At 46.5% G+C, this 12,573-nt stretch overlaps 2 protein-coding genes and 1 long non-coding RNA gene across 3 annotated transcripts; 2 read left to right on the forward strand and 1 right to left on the reverse strand.

Moving 5' to 3' along the window:
* Window positions 1-372: 372 nt before the first annotated feature.
* ppef2b (protein phosphatase with EF-hand domain 2b) lies at window positions 373-5,562 on the reverse strand. The gene is made up of 18 exons (XM_076043664.1): window positions 5,511-5,562; window positions 5,395-5,412; window positions 5,278-5,286; window positions 5,052-5,179; window positions 4,577-4,631; window positions 4,295-4,470; window positions 4,045-4,159; window positions 3,622-3,668; window positions 3,375-3,541; window positions 3,235-3,271; window positions 2,983-3,132; window positions 2,579-2,905; window positions 2,099-2,284; window positions 1,836-1,978; window positions 1,633-1,739; window positions 1,058-1,221; window positions 890-977; window positions 373-670 (listed from the first exon to the last, which is right to left on the reverse strand). Exons 1-18 carry the CDS (start codon window positions 5,560-5,562, stop codon window positions 486-488), a joined length of 2,154 nt encoding a protein of 717 aa, XP_075899779.1. The 3' UTR covers window positions 373-485.
* Window positions 4,527-5,939, forward strand: LOC142899823 (uncharacterized). Its single transcript, XR_012928811.1, has 3 exons — window positions 4,527-5,182; window positions 5,530-5,770; window positions 5,812-5,939. It is a non-coding gene; the product is annotated as an uncharacterized LOC142899823 (long non-coding RNA).
* Window positions 5,940-8,541: 2,602 nt separating this feature from the next.
* gsdf (gonadal somatic cell derived factor) lies at window positions 8,542-11,550 on the forward strand. The gene is made up of 5 exons (XM_076043725.1): window positions 8,542-9,008; window positions 9,330-9,487; window positions 9,581-9,658; window positions 9,757-9,887; window positions 10,417-11,550. The coding sequence occupies exons 1-5, from the start codon at window positions 8,887-8,889 to the stop codon at window positions 10,555-10,557; spliced, it is 630 nt and encodes a 209-aa protein (XP_075899840.1). The 5' UTR covers window positions 8,542-8,886; the 3' UTR covers window positions 10,558-11,550.
* The last annotated feature ends 1,023 nt before the right edge of the window (window positions 11,551-12,573 follow it).

Consider the following 12,573-nt stretch of genomic DNA (forward strand, 5'->3'; position numbering starts at 1 on the left):
CAAATCTCTCAATAGGTCCTTTTGTTCCATTGCACAGGTGGGAGGCAGAGTAACGGCGCAGTGTCCCTTTGAAAGGCAGACGAACCGAGGACCCTTCAGTCTAACCCAATCAGGCTGCTTAATCACCAAAATGGGCTTTTACAAGGTTTAATCAACATTGCATTTCAGATAGTAACTACATTTCCCACAAGGCATCTTGAGGCGCGTCATAGAGTTTCTGCTGTGTTAGTTATTGACTTTGTTTACTCGTAATTGTAAATGTAACCGCTTTACCCAAAATGTAAACTCTACACTTAAATGAAAGGCAAGTGAAACATTATCCGACTTTCAAGATTTTATACACACAAGAACAGATTTTTTTTTGAGGAACGCTTTAAATGAAAACATCTTAAAATAACTTGTTGGAAATTAGCGAAATAAACTGGTTGAAAATTGAATTGACACATTGACAGGTTGAGGAGGAAAATAAAAAATCTTGGTTCCACTCAGCCGCGGGCCGAGAGGTCGGCCAGCCGGAAAGCCTCCATGAACTCGTTGATGTCGATGCTGCCGTCCTTGTTGAAGTCGATGCTGGACGCCAGGTCTGCTATGGCCTTGTCGCTGATGTCCATCTTGAGGTGGGAGCTGAGGAGCTTCCAGGTCTGACGAAACTCCTCGTAGGAGATCGACCCTTGATGGAGGAAGGCAGGTAAATACTGATCCTCTGACTGTATTGTGACATAAGATGCGTTTGCAATAACCCATAACTACAGCAATAAAAAACTGGTCATGGAAACCCCTAAACTCCGAAAACCTCTCAAATATCACTAAACGCTTTTTAACGCTCTCATGAGGTGGTTGTGACCTGTGGTCAGAACACATTCCCGACCTGGCAGGCCCGCTCACTCACCAGAGTGGTCCGTATCGATGATTCGGAAGATGGTCTCCAGGTTGGAGTGGTTCCTGTACATGGTCTCCAGGATGCTGTCGTCTGACCCCTGCTGGTGGGGAAAAAAAGGGACACGCTGACATTTGGGGTCTCGCCACCGTTGTGGAAAAAAGACTCACGGCGCCTGACCTCTGGTCTGGCCTCGCTGATGGAGAACTCCCTCATCCACTTCTTGTAGTCCACCATGCCCTGCTGGGTGTCGCCCACCAGCTGGGGGCGCAGCACCATCCACGGCAGCCCCAGTTGCAGTGCTCTCTCGGTGGCACTGGCCCAGTCCTTCAGCGAGATCATACCTGCGGTGTAGGAATCAGTCAAGTCAGCACGCTACCACACAGTGAGATCTAGCGGTGTGTGTGTGTGTGTGTGTGTGTGTGTGTGTGTGTGTGTGTGTGTTTTATACCCATAGTTGTTGGGATTACTCCATAAAAGTAATCCAACTACCGATTACTCCTCAAAAGAGTAATCTAATTACTTCTTTAATTACTTTGTTTCATAAGTAATCAATTACTAATTAGTTAAAAAAGAAAAGATAAAGTTACAGTGCTACAGTGCTTTGGAATGACCTTTTTCAAAGTGCAAATTCCAAATATTGCCTGTGTCCTCTTAATATGAATTAATCCCATTACGTTACTGTTGCTCAAAAAGTAGTTTAATTACAGAAGTGGATTACTTAGTAATAGATTACTCGCCAACACTGGTTATACCTGTGGCGTTGAAGTCAAACTCCCGGAAGGCGGCGATGAGGTCGGACCGGTGCACGAACATCTGCTCCCTCAGAGCCCGCAGAGCGGATCTCTCTGTCCAGCCGATGCTGATGACGGGGAAAGTTTTGGTGAGAAAACGTGGCTGCGGCTCGCGGCGTGCACGGCTGGTTCCTTCGGGCCTCGCCTCGGGGCCCCTTGCGTACCTTTGCCTCAGCGTGAGCTCTCGGCTCGTCTTGCTGGCTCGATACTGAACAAAGTGCGGCAGCAGGTCGTGGCCCATCCTGATGTAGGCGCCCCTGTTGCTGCCAACCTCGTAGTAGTTGGAGGCTGAAAATATGGTCAGCACCTGAAAACATCACAAAACACAAACAAAAATACATCATCGCCCACGGCTCGGCATCTTCCCTGTATTCTCCCATGATGCAACGCGTGGCGCTCTCAGCCACACGGCCCTCGCCAGGCTTACCATGCGGTTGTGGCAAAACTCGTAGCCCTCCTGTTTGCACTCGTGCGAGCGAATGAGGAGCTGCAGGCCGTGTCTGGCCAGCACCTCCTCCGTGACGTCCGGGCCCCAGTAGCAGCCGCCGCCTCGCACCTCGTTGGGGACGCAGCCGTTCTGGGGCATGGGGTCGCTCCACAGTACGTCCACGATCTGGGTGGCACACGAAGTTACACGTCGACACTGCAAAACCTTTTAAAGTACCCTTGTTTGATTCATTTATCCAGAAAAAAAAAAATCTACGGAATGTATATTTAACACTCTGTTTGCAGCCTCCTGCTAAATCACCGAGCGCGCTCTCTATTATAGCTGATAAGCATCACTTCAACTTTGGCACATGCTTAGAAAGGTATAAACGGGAAAGAAATATTGTAGACATTGGTAGAGGGACTTTTGAAAAAGATATCCAAAGAAATATTTTCAGTCACACTCGACTGTCTGGCGTACTTGTTTCCACTCTTGGTCGTCCGTCTTGGCGGTTTCCCCCGACTCTGGCTCAGAGTCGGAGTCGGACTTGGCCAGCTCTCTATAGGATTGGTCAAATCCAGCCAGTCTCCGCCTCCTCTTCAGCTCCTCCTCCACAGACCAGTTGGGCTGCTGGCTGTGGAGTGAGCGGCGCGGGAAGTGGTGCTTGAAAGCCAAGGCGGAGCTTTTGTGGGTCAGAGAACGCACCCGGCGCCGGCCTTGGCCTGGTCCGGAGGCCTCCGCCGCGTCGGGCGGGGCCTGATTTTCTCCCCCGCTGGTTGTATGGTGCGGCCTCAGCGTTGACACATACTGCATGTATCCAAAGGAGATGATTAAAGGAGTGATCGAAGACGGCGAGAAGAGCCAACACTAACAGGCCGCCTTACTTTGTGTCTGTCCACTCTGGCTATGGCGCAGAGGTCCGTCGTGTCGGAGATCCCTCCGTGCACGATTAGCACCTTGTGGTCGATGACTGTCGCCAGGGGCAACCAGCTGAATATCTTCTGCAGAAGCTTCAGAATCTTTTTGCCATGCACCTGCACACCGCGGAAAAAGCTCACAGTGACTCACACGAGGTGGCACACAAACACAAGTATGTCACACAATGGCGCAATGGTGAGTTTCAGTGACACACCCACCCTGTATTTTGCCAGAACTTCTTTGGTGAAACCATATCTGGAGGAACAGCATCATTAGCAATTCGATTAGTATAGACAACACTTTATTTTTAACCCACACAAAACAACGCGTGATCCTGGGCCTCATCGATCGGTCATACCTCAGGTTGACGATGTGGTCCTCGTGGTTCCCCCTATTTAGGTGGACGTGGTTGGGATACACCAGCAGGAAGCCAAACAGGATGAGCAGAATCTCCAAGGAGTTCCTGCCCCGGTCCACAAAGTCTCCGTTGAAGACATACGGCTTCTCAGAGGATGGAAAGCCGTTCTGGGGTTTGGGTTGGGTTGGCCGATTAATAGTTGAACTTCAGCAATTTACGATACGCAGACGGATTACGTCCCTAATACCTTGTAGAATATAAGTAGCAGGTCCTCAAGGTGTCCGTGTAAATCTCCTGTGGAGGGTAAAAAACAAGCACTTGGTGGTTGTGGCAGTGTTTGAGGAAGATAAGATTTGAACCATAACGATGTCATTTCTCTCTGATGGTATCACAGATAGGATATTATGATGGTCTTTAGGCCGTGGTACTGTATTAATGAGATATTGGCATTTTTCTATATTTGCTGTTTTTTCTAAAGGGACAGAAAACCTCTCCATTCACACAAAAATATAGGATTAGAAAAATCTATATCCATCCAACCATCCATCTTCTGCCGGGGGGCAACAGTCTCAGCAGAGACACCCAGACTTCCCTGGGCCAGTCACCGCCTCCAGCTAATCTGGCGGGACCCCAAGGTGTTCCAAAGACCCCGAGATACTTGAACTCGTACCACATATGGTAATCTCCTTGGTGTGGCAGACTGAGACCTGATTGATGTTGGGCAGGGTTCTCAGAAGTCTCCAGGTTTCTCCGAGGAGCTGCAGAACGTACCGAGCGTGGAGCTGCTACTGGGGAGGAACAAAAAAAACCAAAAAAAACAGTGGCGCACGTCTGAGCGAAGCGGAAGGCAAGCAAAAAAAAAAAAAAAAAGGAAACACTTTTTGCTGTCCTGCTCTGGCATCGCGTGTGTGTGCGCTCACTTGTTTGTGCTTGAAGGCCTCCACCAGCTTGGACACGCCGCAGAAAGTCATGGGGAAGGTCAGACGGGGGCCGGCGTAACTGGCCGGCGCCTCCACGCTCTCGTAGCAGAAGTACCTCTCCCAGTCTGCATCGCCACATATTTCGTTCTTGCGGAAGATGTGAGAGATGAGGTTCCCTACGTTGAAAAATTGGGAAATAAATTTTCCTTGTTCACTTTTTTTTTTCTTTTCTTTAAGGCAAAACTGGGATTTAAGCAGAGGGTCACAGAGGAGTCATCTTACTTTCACTGCTGGCTGGAGTGAAGTGGTCCATCAAGAAGCCAAAGAAGTTGTAGAGCTGCAGAAAAAAAGAGAAAAAACAATTATTTTAAAAGAAAAAAACGTATTTTGCCCTTTTTTTCTCAACAAAAAAAATATTGATTCTGTGTTTGATGATGTGGATGAACTCACAACACTAAACAGAGAGTGCAAATGATGGAGTGTGTGCTTAAAAACACCCATTTTGAGAATGCAACCCCATGTGATGTTGCAAAGGACACTGACTGATACCTCTCCCAGCTTGTTTTGTCCCCTTTCAAACATTTGGAAGGGACAACAAAGCTTTAACAGCGAGTTAAGACAGTTATTGGCTGTAAACAGAGGGCTAACTAAATCTATCGGGGATTTATTTATTTATTTTTTTTTAAGGGTCAGGAAGAAAACTGAACAATGTGGCGCAAAAGCTCTCCTCACAGATTCCACAGGAGCGTGGCCTCACCTTGATCTGGTCCTGCTCTCCTGCGTATTCAATAGACTGGAAAATGTTCCACGTGCACCTGCGTCTCATCTCCAGCCGAGCCACGTACTGACGGTACCAGCGCTGGATCAGCAGAGCTGCTCTGATGGCTGGTAAGAAAAGCATGTGGCAACAGTTATTATACACCACAGCAATAACTTTATTCATTCAGGGTGTCATGCTATGTTTAGTTAGTCATAGAACTCACCAGTGGCAGCTTCACACGATGCATTCAAAGGCAGGGTGGCAAAGGTTAAAACGATGAAAACAATTCCTCACTAAAACTTTTCAACGCAAGTCAGCGAGGTTAGGAAATGGTGTTTACCTGGGACCGAGATGCTCACTGCAAATGAGAAATCATAAAGGAAATAAGAGGGCGCTTTTAGGATGAAGAGGAATTTTCAGGCAACATCATTTGACTTTTCCCTGTCATTCCCACACCTTTGTCACGTTTGCTCAGCTGCAGTTTGGATTTTCCCAGGCCGCATCCCATGACCCTTTGCTCTTCTCACTGGCAAAAGACAAAGATGCTTTCATGTAAGAATCTGGCATATCTGACCTTGTATTGCCACCTGCCAATAATACAGCGGTTCAAACTTTTTTTCTTTAAAAAAAGAAAAAAAGAAAAGAAAAGTTGGTCCGGCGATTCCACATAGAATTGAACAGAATGTGGAAATGAAACATAAACATAAATCCTGGGAGTGGGGGGGTGGGGTGCTTTTTAGTTTCTTTTGGGTTCCAGTTGTATGATCCTTGCAAACAATAATGAATAACATTCATACCTTCACACAAAGAAAAACCAACTTACCGGCCAACCTCACCAGTCGCTCATCACAAAACGCCTCTTTATCTTTTCTTATCTTTTTTGTTTTCTGTGGCGGCCGTCGATGTAACGTGATGATGAGGCGTCCCTTCTGCACATACACACTGTGGCTGGTTGCAGTTGCAGCTCCGGGTGTCTCTGATCACCAAAACAAAACAAGATGAGAGTGGATTATGGGATTAAACCGCACTCGCGGCTGCCATCCACACTCAATAAACGGATGAGTGCTCTCACTAAAGGGCAGCGCCGCATCTTTTGAAACGAGGTCCGCGAGACGTTTGTCCGTCCCCGCAATATTACCTCAGTGTAGGATTAGTAACGAGCCTGTAGACACAGAAGCAGTCTGTGTGCGCACAAGTAATTTGCAGCCGTATGCTTTGAAACACGCATCTCGTGACTGTCTTGCAGCACATTACAGCAGTTTTCTTTTCTCTTTTTTTGTCCTTGGCAGACAAGCTGAACAACTTATTGAGAGATTCTAGAGTGATTTCCAGGGAGTTTTCTTTAGCTACATTTTAGATAAATCGGTGTTAGATTAAGTTGTGTTGAAAAGTGGGGAAAAAGTCGTCTGTCCTCCAGATTCATTCATCTCTGCATTAAGGCTCTTTGTGAACCAAATCGACCTCTCTTGAGTGAGTGAGAGAGAGAGAGCGAGAGAGAAAGTAAGCGTGTGTGTGTGTGTGGGTGTGAGTGTCTGTGCGCATTGCACATGCCTCAGACAGAGCCGAAAGTTTTATATGATTTTCTGTTGTGCCATCTGAAAAAAATGGAAATTTGATACATTTCTTTTGTTTTTTAGACAAACATAATGTTAGCCTAATAGCATAATTACCTAAGTCATTTTTTTTTTTTTGGCGAAATTGTGATATTTGCCTAACTTTACCAATGTGCTTGCTAAAAAAAAATGTGTTTTTTCTTGTTTTGTGGAAACGTTCAAATGTGACTTAGGCAACTATGCTATTAGGCTAACGGCTAACGATAAGTAAGTTCCTGTTATGAGGGCGGAAGGCGTGTTTGGTGTGTTGTGGGTTAGGAGTTCAAATGCCTGTTGACACAAGAGTGTAATGCAGAGCTTGCCTGAATTGGATATGTGGTTGTAAGCCAATCATGTGCTGCCAACAGTTGTTGTTTTTGTTTTTGTTTTTTTTAAATGAAAGTCGGGACTTGAGCACGCACTTTGGAAGGACAAGGTTTTCATCACGTCACGTTCCTGGTGCAAAAGTTTGCCTCCTGCGTCTTGTTGCAGCCTGCAGCCCTTGTGGCCTCAAGCAGTCAATTATTGTTTGCTGTTCTCCGAGCATTTAAGTCAACACGGGGAAGTTTGGTTATGACAAATGGGGCCAACGTGCGTGCAGACTTTAGTTGTATTCACACTTCTTTTCCGGCGCTTGTAGCTGTTTCAGATTAAGTTTACACACTGTCGTTTTTTGTTCCGATAAAGTTTGGCTCTGACCCTGGACGAACCGGAGATGATCTGGAGGCATCCGAGGACAAGCAGTTTCCATTCCTCGGACGTTCCACCTGCAGGACCAATCAGCTCCTTGTCTTTCCTCTGCGTCCTCCGCATCCACCCGTCGCTGTTTTTCATCTGGACGCAAGAACTGGGAGTCGCGGTTACAAAAAAAAAGAAAAACTGATAGTGTCACCTGATGCTGTTAGCAGGAGAACAAATGACTGAGCTGTTTGCATTTCCAATGCTGAGCAGTCTAAACACGAAAGCTGAAACATGAAATTCTTTGCACAAATAATATTGTGGATCCAAACCAAAAACCTTTTGCTGCAAATTTATTTGACAAATCACAGCAATAAAGATTCTTAAATACCTCATAAATATGACTCCTGAACAAATAGATGAATAGCAGCTGTAGAAATAGATGCACATTAAAATTTCTGTCGAGCTTTTTGCTTTTTTTGGTCTCACCCTTGATTTCAGCTTTTTGTATGAGCAATAATCTGCTTGTCATAATACTAGATTATTTATATATTCCTCTGCAAGAGTAAGTGGAAGACGAGGGTCCCGCCAATGAAACATATGCAGCGCAGCCAAATATTTTTCACTGAAAGAATCCAAAATACCAACAAAGTCAGAGCGAACTTTGGCGAAAGATGTAACAGGCTGTGACAGACGGGGATTTGCGAACACTTCACGCTTTGTAACTGAACACAGGTGGAGCAAAGCTTAAGGCTCTTTCATAAAACCGAGGTGACTGAGTCTGGCCATTAATGGGGGGAAGAGAGGCAAAGTTTGATTTAACAACAAAAAAAAAAAAGCTCCAGCACATTCCGTCCTTTGGGAAACCAACACCTCTGTCATCGATTTAGTCATCCACATTTTTTGTTTTACAAAGGGACGAGCAAGATGTGAAATGGGACAGTTATATAATACAATCCAATATTTCCAAAAGCAAGACAAGTATATAATTAATGAGCCCTGACAGAAAAATGACTGACATTAGAGTGACTGGACTACCAGGGCCCTTTGTGACGTCATAGAGGGCTGATTTCCGTCAGTTCAGTAGTGCAAGCACACGGTTTAACTGGACTACGAACTGGCAGTGTTGTTTTTAACCAGCCACAAAATGAAAGTTTGTGTCAGGCGGTGAGCACACTGGGAGACATGGGAGGCTTTTGCCCATCAGTGATGCCCGACGGAAATTTGCGTCGCGGGCAAATTTCTGGAATAACTTCACGACTCCTGTGTTCAGCCGTGTGTGAGCCATCGCTGGCTCTGCATCCCGCGTCTTTCACTCTGCCCTCTTTCGAAGTTCTTCCCCTGCCAGATCATCCTCCTTGTGTTCGTTCACAGGGGACAAGACAACAATGTTAAGTATCTCAAGGCCAAACTGGGGGGTACGGGAAGATAAAAAGCCAGGTTCCCAGGCCCTGGCCAATAATACCGCCTGTCGCGTCAGCCTGAGGTGAACGCACCGCAGCGTCCATCCGCTTCGCGCAAGTCCGAATCCGCAAGATCAATCGCCCCGACTTTTTTGCGCCATGTCCCTCACTCTCGTCGTCATGATGATGCTCGTGGGCTCCTCGGTGGTGTTTGCGTTTGTCGTGCAACCAGCCAGGGAGGAACCGGCTGCCTCTGCAAGTTCACCTGTCCTCCACCACAGGTCAGTATCAAAGCTAAACGTTTTCTACGGGTGCTATTGCAAATCTAAAACTGTAAAACTGATTTTTGTTTTCTAAAAAAAAAGGAGAATGGAATTTCTCGCGCAGAGATAATCTCGCCATTGCGTGCTAAGGTCTCATCACACAAGTCATATGTGTTCCCTGATTGCTACTAATAGTTAACGATTGGTCTGTCTGGGCAAGTCTGCCCTGAATTTCTGGAGGGCATCCCGAGAAAGGCATTTGTTGAATCTGCTGGTTTCCACAGTGATGCTTTCATAACCGTTGACCTTGTTAGATAACTGAAGTGTTTTGAAATGCAGGTGCCACGGGGCCTCTCTGGAGTCCATCAGGAGGGCCCTCCTGCGCTCCCTCAACCTGCAGGCCGAGCCACAGCCGCGCGCCACCAGCGTCCACGCCGCCCGAAAGCAGTGGAGGAGCGTCTACAGCAGGATGGCTCACATCATCAAGGATGCTGCAGGTTAGCGGCGCCAGAAATTCAGCCCGATCCGCCGTCGGCTCGCTCATCTCCTCCGCCCGGCTGTTGAGCTCTGCCTGTTTCTTCACCTCCCAGTTGCAGCCCAGCCTGCTGACGGCGACACCGGAACCAGCATGAAGTGCTGCTCCACGGCTCACGAGATCCTCATGACAGGCACGTTACCTGAAGAAAACCCTACCACAGTTTTGATGGCGCTCGTTGAATAATAAATGAATGAATAAATAAGTAAAACTTGTTGTTTTGTCCACCAGATCTGGGATGGGACAGCTGGGTGATCCATCCGGACAGCATCACCGTTGTCCAGTGTGCGCGCTGCAACCCTGAAGGAAACCCTGTCCAGTGTCTCACCTCCCACACCGAGGAGCACGGCACTGAGTCCCAGGTATTGCTGCTCTGAGACATCCAGCATTGGTCCGATTGCAATGATGTAATGATATTTTCAGCTCATGTTGCACATGTAAAGACGGACAAGGGAAACGATTTTACAGCTGACTTTTCTTGATGCAACAAGTAAAGTTATCTGAAACAAATGCTGAAAGTTCTGCAAAAGCACTGCGTTTGATATAAATTAAAGAAAGAAAAAAAAAAAGATTTTGAGGAATTCACCATATTCATCTTTGTCCCAAAAAAAACCTCCACTGGGCTGGAGTCATACCACCATCCTGTATATTTTGCTCTGCTTTGCTCTCGGGGTGAGACAGCTGCTTGGAGATAAGCCAGTTTTCCTCCCTCTGCCAACACTAACATTTTGCACAGAGTACCAGCCAAGGCACTCCCCAAAGTGGGGCCTCTCCAGGACCGCGTTTCGTGTGTTCATTTTAGAAAGCAAATTACTCAACCGAGCCAGTCTTTCATTTCTGCCTCGTGAATGTGAGTCCTTGCTCAGCCTTCTTGTCTGTGTCCCTCTCCAGGAGCCGGTGCCGTGCTGCCAGCCCTCCGCCGGCACCATGCTGCCTGTCATCTACATGGACCAGCTCGACTCTGTTGTCATTTCGTCTGTGCAGCTGCCCGGCAGCTGCGGCTGCGCCCATGGCGGCGGCGGTCAACAGTGAGGCGTCACCCATCCGGCACGTGACGCGTGTGAGCCGCCTGGAGTTCACACAAAAGAATCACATTATACCGTCTATGAAACTATGCAACTAACTATGCTTCCTTTTAGTGTTGGAACCTCTTGATGTTATTGTTGTGAGATTTTTTTTTTTTTTTTTTTTTGCAGAACTCAAGTTTTTTTTTTTTCTTTGTGGAATGAGAAAGAATGGTTTGTGCAGTTGAGCAAGTTGACTCCCTTCAATAAAAAAAAAAAAAAAGAAAGCAGCTGGTGATTGGTTGACTGACCATTCATTGACATTCCAGTTATCACTTATATAGTTTTAAGTGTGTGATTGTAGTGCAAGCAATTTGTTTTGCACTGACTTTGAAAGAAGGTGAAGTCAAGCTGATACTTGTCGCCTGTTTTCTTTAAATAAATCAGAACACTGTACTATTTAAAGCTCGTACTGAGTGTTCCCCTGAAAAATGTGAAACTGTGTCGGAGCCAAATACGCTGTCTCTGTGCAAACGCATACAAACAGCTCTTATGAAAGTGGGGTTGGGTTGTGGATGATGTATTTTATTTGATTCTTTTTTTATATATATATTGAGAGCAATTGCTGCAGGAGGGGAAAGTTTTCAGTTTAACTCCTTGCAACTAAATGTGGTCACACTTTTTGTTGCGAGTGACTATCACCCATGTTCTTCTAGGGCTTATTGGCAAACTCAAGAGCGTTCATGTCATTTGCATTTGCAATTGTTGTTTTTTATGCACTTTCTTATTATTCATTATTTTGTATAACCATCTCACGTGTCTGTTTTTAAACTGAAATCCCAACAAAATTACCTCACTTTTTTCACATTTATTCTCCACAAGCTAACTTCTCCTTGTACTATATCACCGTGTAAGCTTAATTTAGATCAGTTGTCTTGTGCATTGTTGCGCTTGTGACTTTACTTGTAACCAAATTTACTGTTTTCATTCCTGGAGTGATATTAATAAAGCTGATTTTAAACCAAATTGCTGTCTTTCTTTCTATTCTTATTTATCTTTTGAACGTCAGTGCCTCACTCTGGTCATAATAGATTTTACTCCATCAGAGTAATGCGATGAGAAGAGAGGGAGGAAAAAAAGTGCAGAGGGAAATATCGGCACTCTGCTCCAGACAGCCACACACACATGCGAGGAGGAGAGCAAGTGGAATCCAAACATTTTAATCCTCATATTTTTTTGGAGCAAGGCGTTGATGTCGTACTGAAAAGAAGTGCTTCCATTGGAAGGCACCAGGATCCTGACCAGCCTAATCCCCCAACGCTGTCTCTGCAATTTGGGAGGATAAGGAACAAAATGTCCAGGTATTTCATGGTGCTGCTGTCTTTTGGCTTGGTGTCCCCGCTGCTGCTGGTCGCCGGAGAGATCAAGTGTTCACAGCCAGAGACGCTGCTCAGGCAGGTTCCCAACGTGGAGATGCAGCTGACAGAGTGTTTGCTAGAATGTACGGGGATGACATATGTCAACAAACTGCAACTTCAGGACAATCGCAACATCCGGCTGAAAGATTCCACAGAAGGTAAGGAGCCACTGGATGGCAGTTTATAATCTCCCAAATGCTGCAAAGTCCTTAGCTGTGTTTGTCCAGCCTTACAAAACCTTTTAAAAATAAATAAATAAATAAAATAGGGCATTTTCTTGCTCTATTGATCCTGACACCCTGAGACACATTTCTCATACAATACTTTAATTATTTCCAGGGGCCTTGGGGGAATATTGTTGGTCCACTGAGCTAATGTGCACCGTCGGGGAGAGCCTACACCGAGCCTACGTGGTGGTGCCAGTGGACGTAGCCACAGTCGGGCACAGCATGCTGGAGGTCAGGAGCACGGCTCCGACCGTCAGCGCTCTGCAGCCACACAGCAGCCCCTGCACAATCGCGGACGTCTGCGGCCTTCGCTACGACGTGACAGAGCACCTGAGCACAGGGGACGCAGGGGCATCATTCTGCTTGCAAGTCACCACCAGGGAAAACGTCCTGGGCGAC

This window comes from Nelusetta ayraudi, unplaced genomic scaffold (genome assembly GCF_046127955.1).
Source record: "Nelusetta ayraudi isolate G7.1 ecotype Tasmania unplaced genomic scaffold, CSIRO-AGI_Nayr_v1 ptg000076l, whole genome shotgun sequence".
In the NCBI taxonomy this organism is placed as follows: Eukaryota; Metazoa; Chordata; class Actinopteri; order Tetraodontiformes; family Monacanthidae; genus Nelusetta; species Nelusetta ayraudi.

Excerpts from the sequence above, each read along its gene's own strand:
- ppef2b (XM_076043664.1), bottom strand. The coding sequence starts at position 5,562 with ATGGGATGCGGCCTGGGAAAATCCAAACTGCAGCTGAGCAAACGTGAC. Across the intron at positions 1,222-1,632 it reads GTTTGACTTCAACGCCACAG|GTATGATCTCGCTGAAGGAC; the intron begins GTATAACCAGTG and ends CCTACACCGCAG. Across the intron at positions 671-889 it reads CATCGATACGGACCACTCTG|GGTCGATCTCCTACGAGGAG; the intron begins GTGAGTGAGCGG and ends TCCTCCATCAAG.
- gsdf (XM_076043725.1), top strand. The coding sequence starts at position 8,887 with ATGTCCCTCACTCTCGTCGTCATGATGATGCTCGTGGGCTCCTCGGTG. Across the intron at positions 9,659-9,756 it reads TCACGAGATCCTCATGACAG|ATCTGGGATGGGACAGCTGG; the intron begins GCACGTTACCTG and ends TTTGTCCACCAG. Across the intron at positions 9,888-10,416 it reads AGCACGGCACTGAGTCCCAG|GAGCCGGTGCCGTGCTGCCA; the intron begins GTATTGCTGCTC and ends GTCCCTCTCCAG.